At 35.2% G+C, this 17,537-nt stretch overlaps 1 protein-coding gene across 34 annotated transcripts in view; it reads right to left on the minus strand.

Annotated features, from left to right (window-relative positions):
- KDM6A (lysine demethylase 6A) overlaps nucleotides 1–17,537 on the minus strand; it is a 141,507-nt gene that overhangs the window by 39,455 nt on the left and 84,515 nt on the right. For 8 of the 34 annotated variants that reach the window (XR_014946574.1, XR_014946573.1, XM_085548736.1 and 5 more), the window contains 11 exons: nucleotides 16,472–16,506; nucleotides 14,249–14,314; nucleotides 12,872–12,965; nucleotides 7,513–7,639; nucleotides 4,825–4,923; nucleotides 4,218–4,437; nucleotides 3,528–3,662; nucleotides 2,932–3,087; nucleotides 2,203–2,298; nucleotides 733–837; nucleotides 1–122 (listed from right to left, as the gene is read on the minus strand). The exon at nucleotides 1–122 is cut by the window's left edge and continues 274 nt beyond it. Coding sequence is in view for 32 of the 34 variants with exons in the window: in XM_085548736.1 (XP_085404862.1) it covers nucleotides 1–122; nucleotides 733–837; nucleotides 2,203–2,298; nucleotides 2,932–3,087; nucleotides 3,528–3,662; nucleotides 4,218–4,437; nucleotides 4,825–4,923; nucleotides 7,513–7,639; nucleotides 12,872–12,965; nucleotides 14,249–14,314; nucleotides 16,472–16,506 (1,255 nt within the window). In the remaining 2 variants the exon portion in view is untranslated. The remainder of the gene's footprint in view (nucleotides 123–732; nucleotides 838–2,202; nucleotides 2,299–2,931; nucleotides 3,088–3,527; nucleotides 3,663–4,217; nucleotides 4,438–4,824; nucleotides 4,924–7,512; nucleotides 7,640–12,871; nucleotides 12,966–14,248; nucleotides 14,315–16,471; nucleotides 16,507–17,537) is intronic. The other 26 variants (XM_085548799.1, XM_085548750.1, XM_085548890.1 and 23 more) reach the window with 7 other exon arrangements.

Consider the following 17,537-nt stretch of genomic DNA (forward strand, 5'->3'; position numbering starts at 1 on the left):
ACTCTGGTTAGAGCAACCTGCGGCTGCTGACCAGAGACAGAGTTTGTAGGCAGTGATGAATCAGCTGTTGGCCCATTAGGAATTCCAGTAGATCGTACCTGTGCAACTCCTGTTTGTCTCATCTAATGGAAGATGAACAAAGCACAAGAATGTTAGTGTTAGCTATAGAATTTAAGAAGTAAAGATCATATTAGGCTTGTGTATTTTATTGCACTTTTCAGTTTCAACTGTATGCTGATTTTGACATCTTCCCAGATGCATTTAAGAAGAAAGATTACTGTCATGCTCACAAATGCGCTGAGTGAATTTAAGGTAAAGCTATCGGCACACTTTTCTTCTAGGCTCTTCAGTTTGACTGTTAGCATTTTACTGCTAAAGTTGGACGCTAAGAGAGAGAGAAGTGAATAATGAAAGCATGAGAGAAAAGCTGTAATATGGTGTACTACAAGTAAGTTTTTCAACTCATACTGCTTCTACATGCATTCACTCACTTCAGTTTGAAAGTGTGGCTTGAAATGTTTTACACTATATGGTAGCCCTATAATAAAACAGCTAAAACCATTAACTTTCACAACTAAATCACACTTAAACTTTGTATAAATAAGGTGACGATGTAATATAGCAAAGGGCACAGAAAGTCTGTATACTACAAAACCTTAAGAATTCAAGGAACACAACAGATGCCATCATCAATATAACTTTGGTAGAACAGAAAAATATTTTTGTTCTCACTTGCTGGTGTTGCTGCATCAAGACAAACTGACTCTCCAGCTGCTCCAGCATAAGTTTCTGCGCTGGATTTAAATTATTTCGGTTTGCACGTAGCTGTTCCAAGTGCTGAAAAAAATCAACCAGCATAGTTAAGAATCATCACAAATATATGCATTTTTTAATAACCTTCTTGCATACAGTACTGAAAATTATCCAGGAAAACATGACTTGCACAGATAAAACAAAACTTGCAAAACTCAAGACAAGATCAAGATTTCTGCTGCAGACTAAAACATCTTTCCACAAACTATTCTGTAACCAAACCTTATTAGTAGTTACTTAAAGAGATTTTGAAAATTATTAGAGTAGATATTATTACCACTTCATTAAAATTAATTGAACTGGTACCGTTAAGAAAACTACATTAAGGTATGACTACTTAGAATTCTTATTATCATTAGGCATGTTCTAACATTTTTGAACTGTGCTATTCTTTTAATAACATTGCACAGTATGAAGTAAATTCAGTCTTACAGTCACACATTAAAACTTCTCCAGGAAACATAAAAAATTCAGAACACTACGCAACTTAAGCACAGAAAGCAGTATCTGAAGATAAAATCCTGAAATAATTTACAACTGAAACTTAAGTATCTATTACCCAAAATTTGGTTTTTGCATTCCTTTTAAACTACTCTCCACACACCTGTATTCTACCAGTAAGTAACATCTTTCATATAAAGAGACAGCTGAAGAGCTGTTTTGCAAGTTACAGGAAATGCTGCTCACTGAGCCTTCTATCTCTGCACTATATTCTCTTTTACAATTCCTTGTATCAAAAATAGTATCTGTGATACATAGGTGAGCTTTCCAGCTAAGCCTGATTTTCAAAAACCAGAATTCCTACTGAAGCTCACTGCAAGCCCTAATGAGCTGAAGAGATGACAAAAGCATCATGACAAAAAAGACCTGAAATAAGATTTCCAACACAAAATCTAGTATTTCATTTACAAATGTTAGATGATGTGTAATACAGAAAAGCAGTATTTGATTTGATTAATCCCATTTTGTACAATGTGTGAGTTTATGTAATTTGATACAATAAGATACCTCATAGGAAAAAGAGGATGCCACACAATATTTTCACTGCAATATTCTCTATGCAAAAAGAAGTAGCAAAATACACTTGGCTTGCAAGTGCTACAATCTGCATATCTATCTTTAAAACAACATAAAAAGGAGCATTACTGTATATGCTCCTACTTAAATTATAGAATTCAAACAATATAAGCATTCCATTTCTACTAATGACTATTTATTTTATTTTACAGCCACTCTTATATATTCCACACAGTATCCATCAATATTAAAAGAATTTGTATTGTTTCCCATTTAATTTCAGAAATGTAAGAGTCAAAAGTATCGTTATCTTAAAAGAAAGAAACTAACAAAAAATAAATCAAAGCTTCTGAAGACCTTCAATGTACTTACCTGTAATTTCTGTGGTGTCAAGCACCAAGAATGAATTTGTTGCTGTACAGGAGGATGTGACACTGTATGGCCACTGCTCCAAACATCTGAAGTATTCTGAGAGAAAACATTATGTTAAAATTCTTGACTATCAACAGGTCAGTATCATGTTTTCATATCTGGATTTTATCTTATGAAAGAACTAGTCATTTTACACACAAAATATACTAATGCATGCCAAGTCTCGTTCTACCATTCCCATACAGTATCACAGTAATTAAATGTAAAATAAGTGATATCAAATACCATAATGAGAAACAATCAAATAAAATTATGCAATTAACTTAAAGGTACACTGCTGTTAAAACTGGATAATTTTATCTACTCTAACATTACTACATGATGATGAAACACCTGAATTCTAAATATAAGCAAAGGCTGTAGACAGGATGACATGGTCGTCTCCCTCTCTATCCATCACCATACTATGACTGTACTTTTCCACATACACAACTATGACTGTAATATAGTACTACTGATCTGTATCGCCTTGCACACTTCCTATCACAGCTGTAACCTCCTTACTAAACACATCACTGAAAAATTTTCTTTAAAATTTCTAAAAACATTCCCCACCTTGATGCCAAAGGATTGAAAATCACGGCACAAATTCTGTGCATGCTGCATCACTTTAATGCATATTTCCATATAATTTTGGGAGGGGGCTCTTTAGTTCATCAGAATATATACCTTTGTTGGACTAGATGTTCTTTTCCTCTTGGCAGGACTGGTCAGGTCATCTACTTGGCTAGAAGGAATCATGTGTAGTGGCAAGGATTGCTGTGAAATTGGTGTTTGAGTGAGGCCTAGTACAGGTTCAGTATTTGGATGATGAGGTTTACAAGCCTAAGAATCACAGAAGACAAAAATATGGTTCTATATATTCTTAATTCTTTCCTTGAAACTACATATTTTAACAGCCCACGTATTTTAAAAGGGCTGAGCAGATAGTTTGAAGTTGGTCTGAAAAACTGAAAAAATCAGTTTCCATATGGTCATCAATGGAGGAATGTGTACCTTTCAAGGGATTATTAAATCACCGCAGCATTCTATTTAAGATGATTTTTTTTTAAATCATGAAAATCCACAAAGGTTCTAAATTGGTACCCCCATCTTTCTCCCACATTGCAGGGAGCCGCTTCTTGATCTAGTATACCCTTGCAAATAAATCAAAGGCTTTTTATCAATAAAAGCCAGTCCTGCACTTGATAAAATAAGCTTGACCGCTACAGATTGTAAAGAACCCTTAAAGCTGGGCACCTGCAGAACATAACCCAACTTCTCACCTGCTGTGCTGTGTTCATGGCACCCTGCCTGGAGGTAAGCTCTGCGGGGATTGGTAGGCTCCATGCCTCCTCAATACTAGGAAGTAATTTAGTTTTATTCTGTAGACTACCTTGTGGAAGGTTACACAACTGAGCCTAGGAAAAATTATGTAAAAAGCAAATTTAACACAAGCCTACTTTAGTAAGAGCAAGTCCATGAAATCTTCCTATATGCTGTAGCTAATTATGTCTTAAAGAAGAGGACAGATTTAAAATTTGGGGTTTTAGAAAGGTGCTAAGTATAAAGAGGGTAACCAGAATATAAACCTTTGTGAGAATCAGAACAAAGATGAGCTCTAGATTCACAGGTCTCATAATTCTTTTTTCTGAAATTGCAAACAAGAGTGAAAGATAGCACGTGTGTGTTCTCTATGTTATGAGAACTTAAAAATGTAGACAATATAACGAAAAAAAAAGTGATGTAAAACAGTATGCATTGATTAAATAAGTAAAATAGGGGTTATAAGTAATTAAATTCCACTTAAAAATGAAGAAATAAAATATTACAGGCTATGATATGCTTACAATACATATGAGAACAAGTTATACACACCACAAATGATTGCAAGTTAAATTTGTGTGTTACTTCTACCCTCCCCTCTGGTATGTATATGGAAGAATATTTCCCACATCTTAAAACTTCAGCTTTACCTGTAAATACTTTATCCGTGCTGCAAGCGCAGAGGTATTACTACAATTTTTGCTCCTAGTTGCATTTAAGTAGCATTTAATGGCATCCTGAGGCTGGTTGCAGGACTCATAGAGTGTGCCTAGGTCCATCCAGGCTGCAGCATGGCCATGGTCTAATTGTACAGCACAGATATAGGCCTGTAAAGCATCCATAGGCTGATTTTGCTGTTGATACAGCACACTGAATAGAAAGATTTGTGAAGTTGAGAATTAATAACAAAGTCAAAATACAATGAAGTCAAATACAAGCATCCATCCCAAAGCCCTTAATAAACTTTGCCATTATATAAATCACAATAATGAGCAAAAAACCACCCCCATACTTATAAAATCTTAACATGCAAACTTTGTATACACAGCATATTCAGTATTTTAAAAGTGGAAAAATCATGTAAAAATTGTAATTTAAACTTTAAATTAGACGAATCTGTCAACATAAAGGTAGAAATAAAAAAAAATATATATGGTACATTTGAGAGCACGAAAGAGTTAAGAAGCTAATATTCTTCATTCATATGTATGTATTATCATTGAATTATATCACTGTATTACCCTGTTTCATTCTTACCCTATAGAACACCATGTATCTGCACTTGCTTCTGATTTATCAATAGATTGCCTATAAGATATAAAGGCATCCTGAACTTTCCCAATACTTGAATAGCACCTGGGAGAAGAGAAGAAGATTTTTGGTAATATTTATAGAAGGTAATAAGTGATGATGGCTTATGAAGACTGGTCTTACACATGTTATGTCACACAAGTACATACTCATCTAGGTGAATCCAAAACATTTGCTGCTTGTCAGTGCTGGGCACAAATAGACTCAAACTTCTTAATCAACAAGTATTACTCACTCACTATTAAAGAAGCACACCGACGCTGTTTAAACCCTAACTGAATGTATTTGCAGTGAAAGCAGAAGTCATGCTACAGTTTGAAGATCTACCTTTGTACCACTTAAGATAGTCATCAATCAGTAAGAACAGTTTTCATCTCCAGTCAACATTCAAAAAAATCTATTAAGTTACTTAGTTCATGAATTCTAATACAATAAAATTTCATATTCTACAATTAGTGCTTCAGGATCACTTGATTTATATTAAGAGATAATGACCAATTCAGTCAGCATGGTCCTTGACTGCCTTGGAAATTTTTTATATGCATAACTCATATTTCATTAAGTTTTCAAATAATGTACAACAAACCAATTAGTTTAACCCTGTACAGAGAGCAATAAAATCTGTAAAAATCTTTCTTGTCTGGATTTTTTCAAATTTTATTACTTGAATATTCTGTATGTGCTACGACTTCATAGGGACCCTGGCACTGTAAGCAGAACTGTCAGAGCCTGAAATAGAACTACCACTCTGCCGCAGGGAATAATATCTACTTTTAAAAATTAAAACCTTCAAATAAATAAAATATGAAAAATACACATGCAATCAGTTTTAACTACAATAGCTCTGCCTTATGTTGTTTCCAATAAGACTCCCTCTTGGAAAAAAAACTGACAACTTTCAAAGAACGTCAATAACAAAGTTTATTCTAGAAATAAATAAATAAATAAATCTGGGCAGAAAAGTACAGGTGAGGTTCATCAAATATGCTATACTCTTTTGTGTATTCTTAAGGCTTATTAGAAAATACAGTACTATCTAGCAGTAATCCATCTAAAAATAGGTTACAACTCAATACTACATTTCAGGATACCATTTTATTCACAATCTAACCCACGTTCCAATAGACATAGTTAAATCTGCTTAACAGATACACAAAAATTCCCATTAGGATAACGCTAATATCAAGCACACGAGAAACTTTAAAACAGGGAAGTGGGGTGGAGCTTTTTGGAGTGGGAGTGGGAAGGTTTTGCAAGGTTACCTAGGAAGCTAGCTTTAAACCATGTATCTAATTTGGAGGACCAACAGAGGAAGGAATAATGCAATACTGGGAATGAAAAAGAGGAAGAGTGAATGCACAGACCTGTAACCTTATAACCCTCCTGTTAGTGTACTAACTGGAAGCAGGAGGCACAGAAACATTTTGCTCTGGTTCTCCTCTGTAGAATATAGGGATATTTCTACTACATTTCCTATTCCCCTGTTTCCTCCACTCCCCCATCTCGTTTGTATGGTCCTAGGTTTCAATCCAACCATACTAAAGCCTAGATACAGGAAGAGCACAGATACTCCACTGATCCTTGCCTCTGTCCTGCAGCTGTGTAAGAACACAATTGGCTCTAGCTGTTTGGATTGGAATTAGTGAGGAAAAGAACTGGTTTTAGCCGAAGGGATGACAAAACAAGTCAGATGATCCCTGGCTCCTTTTACCTTTTCTTCCCACTCCTACTCCAGCTCTCTGTCCCCACTGCCTTTACTTCTCCCTTAGATTGCAGACCACTAGTTTAAGAGTCTGGCTCAAAAAAGAGCAGGAGGAATAAAATCAGAGTGAAAGAAACAGTAGTATGTTCTAGTTACATATGAGAAGAACTTCCAGGAAAGTGAGCTGGAAGATACTGAGGTTACTATATATATATATATATATATATATAAATTTTTTTTTGCATAATTTCTATTTAATCTATTTCTCAATAGAACTGACCAGTTCATGTGCTTAAATTGACATCAAAGCTTTCAACCATATAGAAGTTAGAATGCTATTCTCCAAAACCTGATTAAAGCACCTATTTTTTTAAAAAAGGAGACTAAGAAGAGTCATTAAATTGATATGATTTATATCTTCAACAAAGCTCATTTTCAAGTGAAAAATACTGAGCACGGGTGGAAATTAATATAATACTTAAGTATAAACTAGAATGGATCCACTTGAGTTATCTTGGCTTAATATCTAGTTGCAAACTGTTCTGTCAGCAGATTGATGTATTTTAGTGCTGAAACTGTTTGAGACTAGAAGGGAAATTTTAAGAAAATAAAGAGAAAATAATGAAAAAAAGTAAAAACAGGCAGGGCAGATTAATATTACTGTAAAGGTGTAAACTAAACTACAAGAAAAGAAAACCAACAAAAAACGGGACCACTTAGGTAATGTATTTCATTTCAATTTGTAATCCATGATCATCCTAAATAACTCAGCAGCTTTCCTGAATATAAGGACTTCACTAGCTACAAACATCTTTTCATTTTTCCTCTAGAAGCTGCTGAGAACATAAAAGATAACTCATACTAACATACTCAAAAAATAATTACACAGCGAATAAAAACACAGTTGCAATGTCTATTAAGTCATTTCTCACCTTCCAAGGAAATACCAGGATTGACCAGAATTTGGATCCGCTTCTAGAGATTTCTGGAGATACTGTATAGCATAACTTTCCTTGGTTGCCTTGTCTCCAAGCTGATCCACGGTGTGATGCATCCAGCCTACAAGAAAAATCCACAGATGGCAGAAGTGAAATTCTCAAACATCATTTAATGCCCTGGCACAGCAGAATACTGTCAGCTTTGGTCCATTATTAAAAATATGAATTGCAAATAATACATACATTGTTATGAATGAAACTTTAAAAATTTACTTTTGAAGCTCAATACTAAAACTACAGGGCTAAAGGACATTGATTCAAAATTACCTTCACATGCTTTGACAACATTTCTGTTTAAAGCATTTTCTACAAGGTGAGTAGCATAACTATGAACCACTCAGTATTCTACTATAAGAAGTTAATCTGAAAATATTAACTCTTTCCACCTCTGGACGTGGGCACTTCTCATGCCATCATCTTCCCTGTAACACACATCCATCACCTGCATATTAAGTTCATCTTACCTTTTCTTTCTAAACTCTCACATCTGCATTTGTACTATGCCCTAATAATGCATTATTAAGAATTGCTGACATTCCAAGACAGTTTTTCATACTTTGTTGTTACGTGTACATTGCTACAACAACCCCCATTTTTGCCTTGAAAAATGCAATCACCTCTCACTTACATATCAAATGCTCCTAAAAAGATCATTTTGTTTTCCTCACATAATCAAGTAATATATTTTCACATGCCTTCTCTTTTTCCATTACATTAGGCAAATCATTTATCCTGAATTTAATGGCCTCCCAGTCCTTGCCTTCATACGATCTTTTACAAGCCATCAAAGTGCATCCCTATTTCAGCAATGACGCAAGACCTGGTTACCATTTCAAATAAAGCACCTAGGACATCTCAGGCTTCTCCCCATCTGCCTCTATGACTAGATGGTATCTCTGGAAGCACTCACAAAATGAAATTCTTTGCTACAGGCAGCTGGTTTGTTGAAATCTCTACATACTACATTGGGCCATTGGTAAGTTACGTCTTGGTGTTAGCTTAATTTCTATGTATTTATCTTAACAACCTCTTGTCTTTCACCTAATATTCATAAACTGTAAAATATGACAGCAGATTGTCCCTATTGTCACTGACAGTGTCCTGGTCAAAAATGATCCCTTGTGAAACACTATCAGTTTCATAGAATATCTAAGGTTTGCATAAGGTTTTTGTTATATAGAGCTGTACATACATCTGCTCTCAACGTTCACGTAAAACCCTTCATCAACTAAACTTCTGTACCCCAAGCTTATCCTTTAGGAATCACTCTAACTACATAAACACATAATATCATTTAAAGGATAAGTGTCTGCCCACTCCATCAGAAATGTCAGACATAGTAAGCAACACTGAGAACAGAACTGATGAGTATTTACAACTTTACTTCATTCTCTGTGACTGGGCTACACCTTAAATAACTTATTCTACCCAATCTATTTGAGTTATATATATTTATTTAATCCCATGAGTTCATAGCAGTCACAAAGACACTTTTGCAAAGGAAGACAAGCTTACAAGCTTTAAAAAAAAGGCAATCTAGGAAAAAATTGAATCTACTGAACAGCGTTTGCCTGAGGTGTTTGAAGAAGTTTCTGGGTTTCCACATGGAAACTGTGTTGAGAAGCACAAGTTTGAATAATTCATCAACAGCAAGAAATATTGTGTTAAGAATCAAGTAGTTACAGTGCTGACAGAAGAGTACTTTATCTTGTCTGAAGATGGACCAAGTCAAAACCCTACCCACCAGAAAAAAAAAAAAACACAACAGAGTAACTTCTGTAGATAAACAAGCTACGATTTTGATTCAAACCCCAAGTCACTGATGTCTTGAAACACAGAGGAAATACTTGTGCTTTAAGAAACTAGGCTTATGTGAGGGTACTTATTTGAATGAACCTACACAATTGTACAAGAAAGATAAAATACTGGGTACAGTAGTAAGTAAAGCCGGAGTGGATTTTAGAGAGTATAAATGTGGGTAAAGCAGCCATTAAACAATTTCCTGAATCTTCAGAAGTGTTGTGCTGTGATGCCTATATTATGCTTTATCAGAACCTTGCCAAACTGACAGATAACATGCTGTATCTGCAGATCTTCACCGAAGTTCACTGATAAGAAGCAAGAATCTATTTCTAGGAGACAGTAATGAGAACTAGAAATCCCTATCTAGTTTCAGTGCTGAACCAAGGGTTGCTTCCTGATTTTATCTTACTGTGTAGGGAGGTGAAAAAGGTAGAAGTCAAGAGAGAACAAACAAAGTTTTCTTCTAGAACAGCACAAGCAAAGAAAACTGGTAAGCCATGTAGTCTCTGCTTTGCAAGAGCTAATTCTAATTGTCAACTGCATACTAAATACTCTTCTACTTTGGGGACATTTTCAACATTATAATCAAAAATGCTAATTTTGTCCATGTTCCAGGCTCTTTTCCAGTTTTTTTGGTTTTTTTTTAATCTAATTTGTTACAAATCACCACATTTCTTCAGAAAAAGCATTTTCTAGCCTGGCTCATGTTTCAGTTGGTTTTATGCTTATCAATCACTCTCGTGTTGTATTTGTGGCAACTGCTGTTTCCCTGATAAACATCATCCCAGTCTCTGAAGACTCTCAGTTTTTGAACCTGTTCCCCATTTCAGGATCTCATGATGTCTCATACAATTACAGTCATCACCTAGAAATGCCCCAAACAAAGGTCTTCGAAAGAGTGCTTTAGGAAGCCCTAGGCAGATGCTAACAACGTTCTACGCTCTATTTAAGCAACTGTTCATTAAAATTGGAGAGAGAATACTGGGACAGATTTGATCTTCAATCTCATCCAGCACAGTGGCCCTTATTTAATGCAACTTTAGGCAATATGGTGAAAAGCATCATTGTCTGGAAAGCAAATTAAACGCAGTAAAAAACATGAAACAAACTGTTCTTATTCAACTGCACAGATCTTCCTGTTACATCTATCGGAACTAATTAGCACACACCAGCTCAAACACGTACATATTTCTCAGAGAATCACAAGGTTCTCCTCCACAACGATCTGTTTCGGAAAACAGCAATGAGAGCTAAGTTTTTAGTAATTCTCTCTCACAACATCTGAACTTGCCTAAATTTCAACTCATGCTCAATAAACATTAATTAGCTAAGAAAAATAAACAAGAGGTATTTTCATGCCAAAATAATTTTTCTGTTGGGAATGAAAGAAAAACAAGAGAGTCTGATCTAGAAACACATTTTGATTGTTTTTTGCTAATAGCATTCTGGCAGATGGCAGGTATTTTCTACATCAGTTGCTCTGGAAGTAATGCCTGATTTCCATGGAAACTACATCAAATACAAAGAGTACAATAACACTATTTGATAGAGCAAATTCTTAGCTACAGAACACTTCTTTTCAACACAGTCACCACCACTAGCTATGCATTTTTTTCACTGATGAACAAGAGCTGCACGCCACGCTCATAAAAAGCTGCACCAGCGGAGGTGACCCACTGTCGCCGTCACCACTGCTGAAATGCACCACCCACTGCCTCACTGTGCTCACATCCACTGTTGGCCACCATCAATGTTCTGCATGTGTCAATGACTGTCAACAGAAGCAATTATTTTTCCGCAGAAAGGAATTCAATTACACACTTTGCTTCATATGCACTTCCATGTCAGACACCATTGTGTCAGCCTGCCCCTCTGCTGCCATCTGCCACATAGCAACAACATGTAATGGGATATTGGTGGGAAGGTTCAATCTCTACAGCCATCCCACCAACATCTGCCTCTGATGTCATGTGCCAACATCATAAAACAGAAGGCATTATTTTTGGAGTACCCCTTTTATTATTTTTCCTAAGCAGTACTGTACCACCCAGACTATGCTTCCTGAGGAGGTGTTTTATTATCAGCTGCTAGATACTAAATCAGCCATAAACAACATACGCTGATTAATAGCACCGCTAATAGTGAGGAGCAAAAGAAATGGTTAATTATTCTATGAACATTCTATTTAGGAGCACTCTGTCTCCTTCTCTACATACCAGCTACCCCAAATATCATAATTAGGTGACCAACGCTGATTAAACAGTGGAAGCTAATTCAGTTCTCAGACAGCAGACAATTCACAGACACTGCTCCTATTGCTAGCACAGCAACCTGTGGTATGATTTTATGAAGACGACCTTGCCTTTGCTTCTAATGTTGCAACAAGTATCAAAAAGACATGGAAAAGCACTGGTCACCTATTCTGGGCAATCTGTCTTCTGTTGATCCTCTGTGAAGCCTATTTTGATGACACTGTTTACAATTTATACTAAACTGAGTATCACTAAATTAAAAAACAAACTAAAACCAAGGGGGATACTGAAATGTAAGGAACATTTCCACATGACAGCACCTAGATTCCTGCAGTGTCATCTGTGGTTTCACACAGCTAAACAAATCAGCCTGCCCCAAACACACACACAAACTACATTTCAGAAAAGAAAGTCTCTTGTGGCTGTAACTTAGTGCCAGTTACTCATCTGAATTAAATGACCACTGTGTGAAGGAAAAAGAAAAAGAAAAAGATGGGCATAAGCAGGCTAAATTAATATTTAGAATAATAAATTAGATGAAGAACATGGAAAAAGTGAATGAAGAATTTGCATCGTTTTAGATATTCTGGAAATACTTTCATGAGGCATATAGGAAAAATGCTATTTATTCTACCCACTCCCTACAAGTTTTCGACTACAAATGATTTATCAGCTTTCTGTAACTGTGGGAGATGACAAATTTTAAATGGCAATATTTTTTCCCTTTTATGTGACTTCTTTTCCTTTATGGAGTAATGAACTTTTAGTTACAGGAGTACGTTTTCATTAAGCACTTAAAATTAAGAAGAAAGAAAACGTCAATTTTTCACTTGCAGGGTTATTCTGTTCTGCAACAAAAGGAAGTATTCTGGTTTACTACACTTAGTCTGGCTATTGGAGGATTGTTCTCAGAGGCAGAATTCAGAATTCAAAGAATAGAGAATTCTAACTACTGTACGCTTGCTCTGAAAGATCACTCTCTCACTGCCCCAAATGTACATTGCAAGTACCGCAGTAAGTCTACGAGCTTTTTAATTTTATAAGTTTAGTTACAGTATTTCCCTTCTCTCTTATTTGATTAATTATCTACTGTTACACATTCTGTTTTGAGTTAAAATCTCAAGTATGATCCTCAGTAATTCAGATTCACTTAGAAATTGGAGCCTTAAAAAAACACTGTTGAAGGCAAAGATGGAAAAATAGAAACACAGAGAAAAATAAAAGTTGATTTTACATACCTAACTGCTGTAAGACAGTTGCTTTTACTTGTGCAGGAAGGTTTTCGATCTGCAAAAGTTGTTCATAAGCTTCCTTTGCAGAGTGATACTTTCTCTGCAAAAGGAAAGAAGTAAATTGATTAATCATAAACCTCAAAATAAATCACCAATAGTAACGATTTCACAGCACTGACAGCACACAAACACATTGACAAAAAAAATCAAGGACTTTTTTTATTTGCATACAGTGCATATGAAAGCTTTCGTAAGTGATATATATATATATATGATAAGAGAATAACTTTCATAAAATATAGTATTTAATACAAATTGAATACTTAAAATAGTCAAGGAAAATTTGTAAATTATTAAATTTGGTCAGCTCCTCACGCATGCATTATACTTCTTATACTAAATTGAACACGTTTCTTTTCAGCGGAATGCTGGATTGTGAGTTGACATCTGAAAAAACCCTACTCATATGACTCGCAGGAAATTCGCAACAGAGAAGAAGATCATCAGAAACTGGAAGCTCGTATGCTTTTGCCTCTCTCCTTTTGTTTGTTATATTAGAATGGCCTATTTGCTGCACTGGTAACAGTCCCACCATTTGTAGAATTAAAACAAACCTACATATTATGCTTCAAGAAGCAAGATATACTATCTTATTATTTGCCATATAGTTTAAATGTGCTTAAAACATGGAAACATTCAATTCTTAACTCCTATATAGACCTTGAAACAGAAAACGTATTTCCAAGTCAGAATCATGATCTCTTCTGACTTTTGGAACAGTAACAGCTTTTGTTTTGTGCACATTAAAGGTTAAGCATTCTTGATTTTTATTTATTTATTTATTTGTAATCGTGTCCTCATTTGTTTCTCCTCACGTTACCCTAGCAAGAATTGTTTAACCGTGAACTTATTTTAAATGCTTAATTCTTCTGCCTCTCCTCTCCCACGTAGCTATATCTACTATAAAGGCTGAGGCCTGCTGTTCTGGGTTTTCTTTTTTTGGTTGGGTTTTTGGTTGATGGGTTTTTTTTGTCAGTTTCTAAGAATTCTGCACAAAACAGAATGCTTTCAGGTAACTCAACATTAGATCTTCTTCTGACAGATAGACGAAGAGCCTATTAAAATAAAAAGGGCCACCTAAATGCAAATTGTCATGATTTAATTACATTTGTTATATGCAAAGAAAACACAGTACTGACTAGTGGTGTTTTAAAAGGGACAACCCTTGTGTTGTCCCTATTAAGGAGATTGTAAGCAGCCTAAGTACTCATTAGAAGTTAAATGTTACTTGGTTCTTGAGATCCCACAATCACAAAAGACAATTTTGTTGTTTTTAAAACCTTAATCTAGTCAGGAAGAAAAATTAAAGCGGCAATTACATACTTTCAAATGGAACAAAGGGAAGTTGGTAGAAAAGGTTTTTAATTGGTGTTCATGAAATGTAGACAACTGGCAAGAAAACAAATAATATAAATAAATAAAATATCCATGGCTAGCAAAATCAAAACAATCAGGAAAGAACTTTAAATTTAGCATTGGGAACAAAATCTGTAGTTAATGACTATGAAAGATAGGCAAATGAACAGAAGTTCCCCATACAGTGTGACAGCAGGGGCAGCAATCTGGATGTTAAATAGATAAATACTAGTGACTAATATCTCCACTTTGAAAAAGATGTTTGCATGCTTGGAATGATTCAGAAAGGTCTATTAGAATGCGGTATGTTTTCTAGACCTAGAATAATATTTGCTTTTGTTATTTGTTGTATTATTTACCCTTTAGAAATCTGCCTACATACATGTCCTAAAGTATTACAGAAAACTGTCACAATGTTTACATTTGTTTTTATTTAGGTATTCAACATGCTCTTGAGTTTGGCTGTTTTACAAACAAACTTAGGAAACGTGGGGTGGGAAAAAAAACATCATCTTTCTTAAGGAACTCCAGCTGAAAACCTAACTAGCTTGGAAGGACTCGCATGGCCACAGATCAAATAGCAGAAACTAGCATTAAAACCAAGAAAAAACACCACTACCTATTATCAACACTGGATTTTTCTCTTGTTCAGAATGAATGAACTTTTAGATTCATTATTAGAGATGAGCTCATTTTCATATGCATGAAGGGGTTCATGAAACTGTAGCTCTGTGTCCTTTGGAGGAAACAGAACACCCAGCCCCCCTCCTTAAGTGCCTCTTTGCTGTGTCAGAGGTAATACTCAAATCCAGTCAAGACCCCATGTGGTTCAAAGTTTCTCAAATTCCAGAAAAAAAGATACCCATTAAAGAGAACTGCAAGGCAAACAGTCTAAAAGCAGTGTGTGCTTTTTGCCTCTGACTTGTATTAAAAGTTCCTGTTGCCTGCAACTGCCAGTTAGAAAGCATTTGCGATACAGGCCACAGTATTACATAGGGCACCTGGCATGGTGACCTGAGAGTTTCAACTTTCTGCTTTATTTTAGCAGGTCAAAAAAACAACGTATATAGGATGCTTTATTACATGAACTTGTCAGATGTGCTCCAGTGCTCAAAACGAAACAAAAAGCCTCCCTAAAGTGTTAAGCCACAAAAATCCAGGAAGTTTCTTAATGGTGGCTTGGGATTGGGGATTTCTGTTTATCGTACAGTTACTTAAATTCAAAAGTTCTACTGCATCAAGAGCAGTCAAAAGAAAATATCTCATTCATCAAGTTCTTAATTTCTATTTGTAAATAATTACCTACTTAATGCCATTTTTCACTGTGCCATCAAAAAACAGCACTTACTTTATATATACTATATAAAGCTACTTTCTAATTGACTGAAAATGTAGAATGTTTGTTATCTGTTTTATTTACAACAGTTTTTGTTTTCATGTCACATTTCTTCCTCAGTCATATAACACCTATAAACATGACAAGTGAGTATACAATCTACAATCATACGACCAGTCAGTCAAATTAGAAATATACAATATCTGATTCCGTTGCTGATGGTTTTAGTTTATTTATATCCTAGAAGCTCAGTGAGTGTTCCATAATTTCCCAAAAGATTCATCTAAAAAACCCCGTGGTAGGATTTGACACACAATAATAATGCAGCATTATGTCTCATTGTCCTCGGATCTCACAAGCTACTGTCATATATGTCAAGTTAAATTTGAAAAGTTCATGTTAAATATACTTAAAAAGCACCTGGACATTTTTTTGTATGTGAATGTGAGGAACAATAATGGATATGCATGAATTGAGCGACTGTATATTATTTATATTTATATACAATATATACATGCACCTGGACAACTTTGTGTGTGTGAACGTGAGAAACAACAGGACTACAAATGAATTGAGAAACTATGCATTTTTCATATTCATATGTATATATTAAAAAATCCACTGGTTAGCCAAAGTTTTGTCACAGTTTTTTGCGCACTATCTGGGAGGCTAGTGAACATAAATTTACTGAAACAGCCAAACCATTTCAGCATGACAGTGCACATGCATAATATTAGGACTTGAGCCTAACTCCAATTCACAAAAGCATCTACAATCAGCTGAAGGCCACAGACTGATTATATCATGCAGCTAGAAATTTAATCACATTTTATAAAAAGGAGCCTAATGCTTACCTGGATTTCATATAAGTGGGCAATGTGGAACTGAACTGTAAGAGTGAAAAAATCAAAATGATTAGACATGATGAATGACATTAACAATACATTTTTCTCAAGTCAGAGATAAATATGTTTGAAATGTATAAATGCAAAGCAAAGACTAACTACATTTTAAGAACACAAAAACAGTATGTTTGTATGATATTTTGCATTTAATAAAACAGAATGCTTAGAAAATGTGTTTTCTAGAAAAGCACCAAGACTGAAAACAAAGTGCAGAAAAGCAGACCATGGATTTTATTTGTGCTCTGAAATTCAAAGTTCATTAACATTTCAGTATAGTTAGTAACATAATACCTAAGCAGAGATGCACAATGACATGTAATATTTTATGGATGTAAGGAAATAAGAAATAAATAAGAAAATATCTCTTTTTAAACCAAGCTCAACTCATTTCAATTGCACAGAACTATTTTTCTCAGTGTTATGGCATAAGATGTTATAGGTAATTCAGATGTTCAGGGTTTCTCTCTGAGTCATGAAGAAAGGGAAAGATCAGTCTGTGTATTGCTTTGTCCTTCGCTATAAAAGAAGGTACCCTACTCCATTTCAGAAAACAGATCATAATGAAATGCATCATCTGCAATTTTAATAAACTTTTTGTGTTCCTTTCTAAAGGGCACCTAGCACACCCATTATGTTCACTGCATCACCCCTAACTTCCTTCTTCATTGATGAAAGAGAACCCCCTGCTTTTGTTTTGAGGAGCTCTCTAAAAAATCTTTCATTTTTTTTCTTTTCCTCTCTCCTAATAAACCTCCTTCAGTGTGAAGCCACAAAAGAAAGCCACATCATACATGAGAAAGAAACTAAAGGTGTTGCATTAGCAAGTGCCTAAATAAAAGGAAGTTGTCCTTAGTACTCAATCACATTTACTAGGAAGACTAGCAGTAACGCTGCTACTCACACAGCCTACTTTAGAAATAGAAGAGGCTGGATTAAGGCAATCTCGTGCATTTATTCCAAAGTATCTGACATCTCAAATGAGGACGCACAGCTGTCCCTCCACTAAGCAGTACTG

Source organism: Coturnix japonica, chromosome 1, assembly GCF_054131305.1.
Source record: "Coturnix japonica strain WE chromosome 1, WE-NBRP24, whole genome shotgun sequence".
Classification (NCBI taxonomy): Eukaryota; Metazoa; Chordata; class Aves; order Galliformes; family Phasianidae; genus Coturnix; species Coturnix japonica.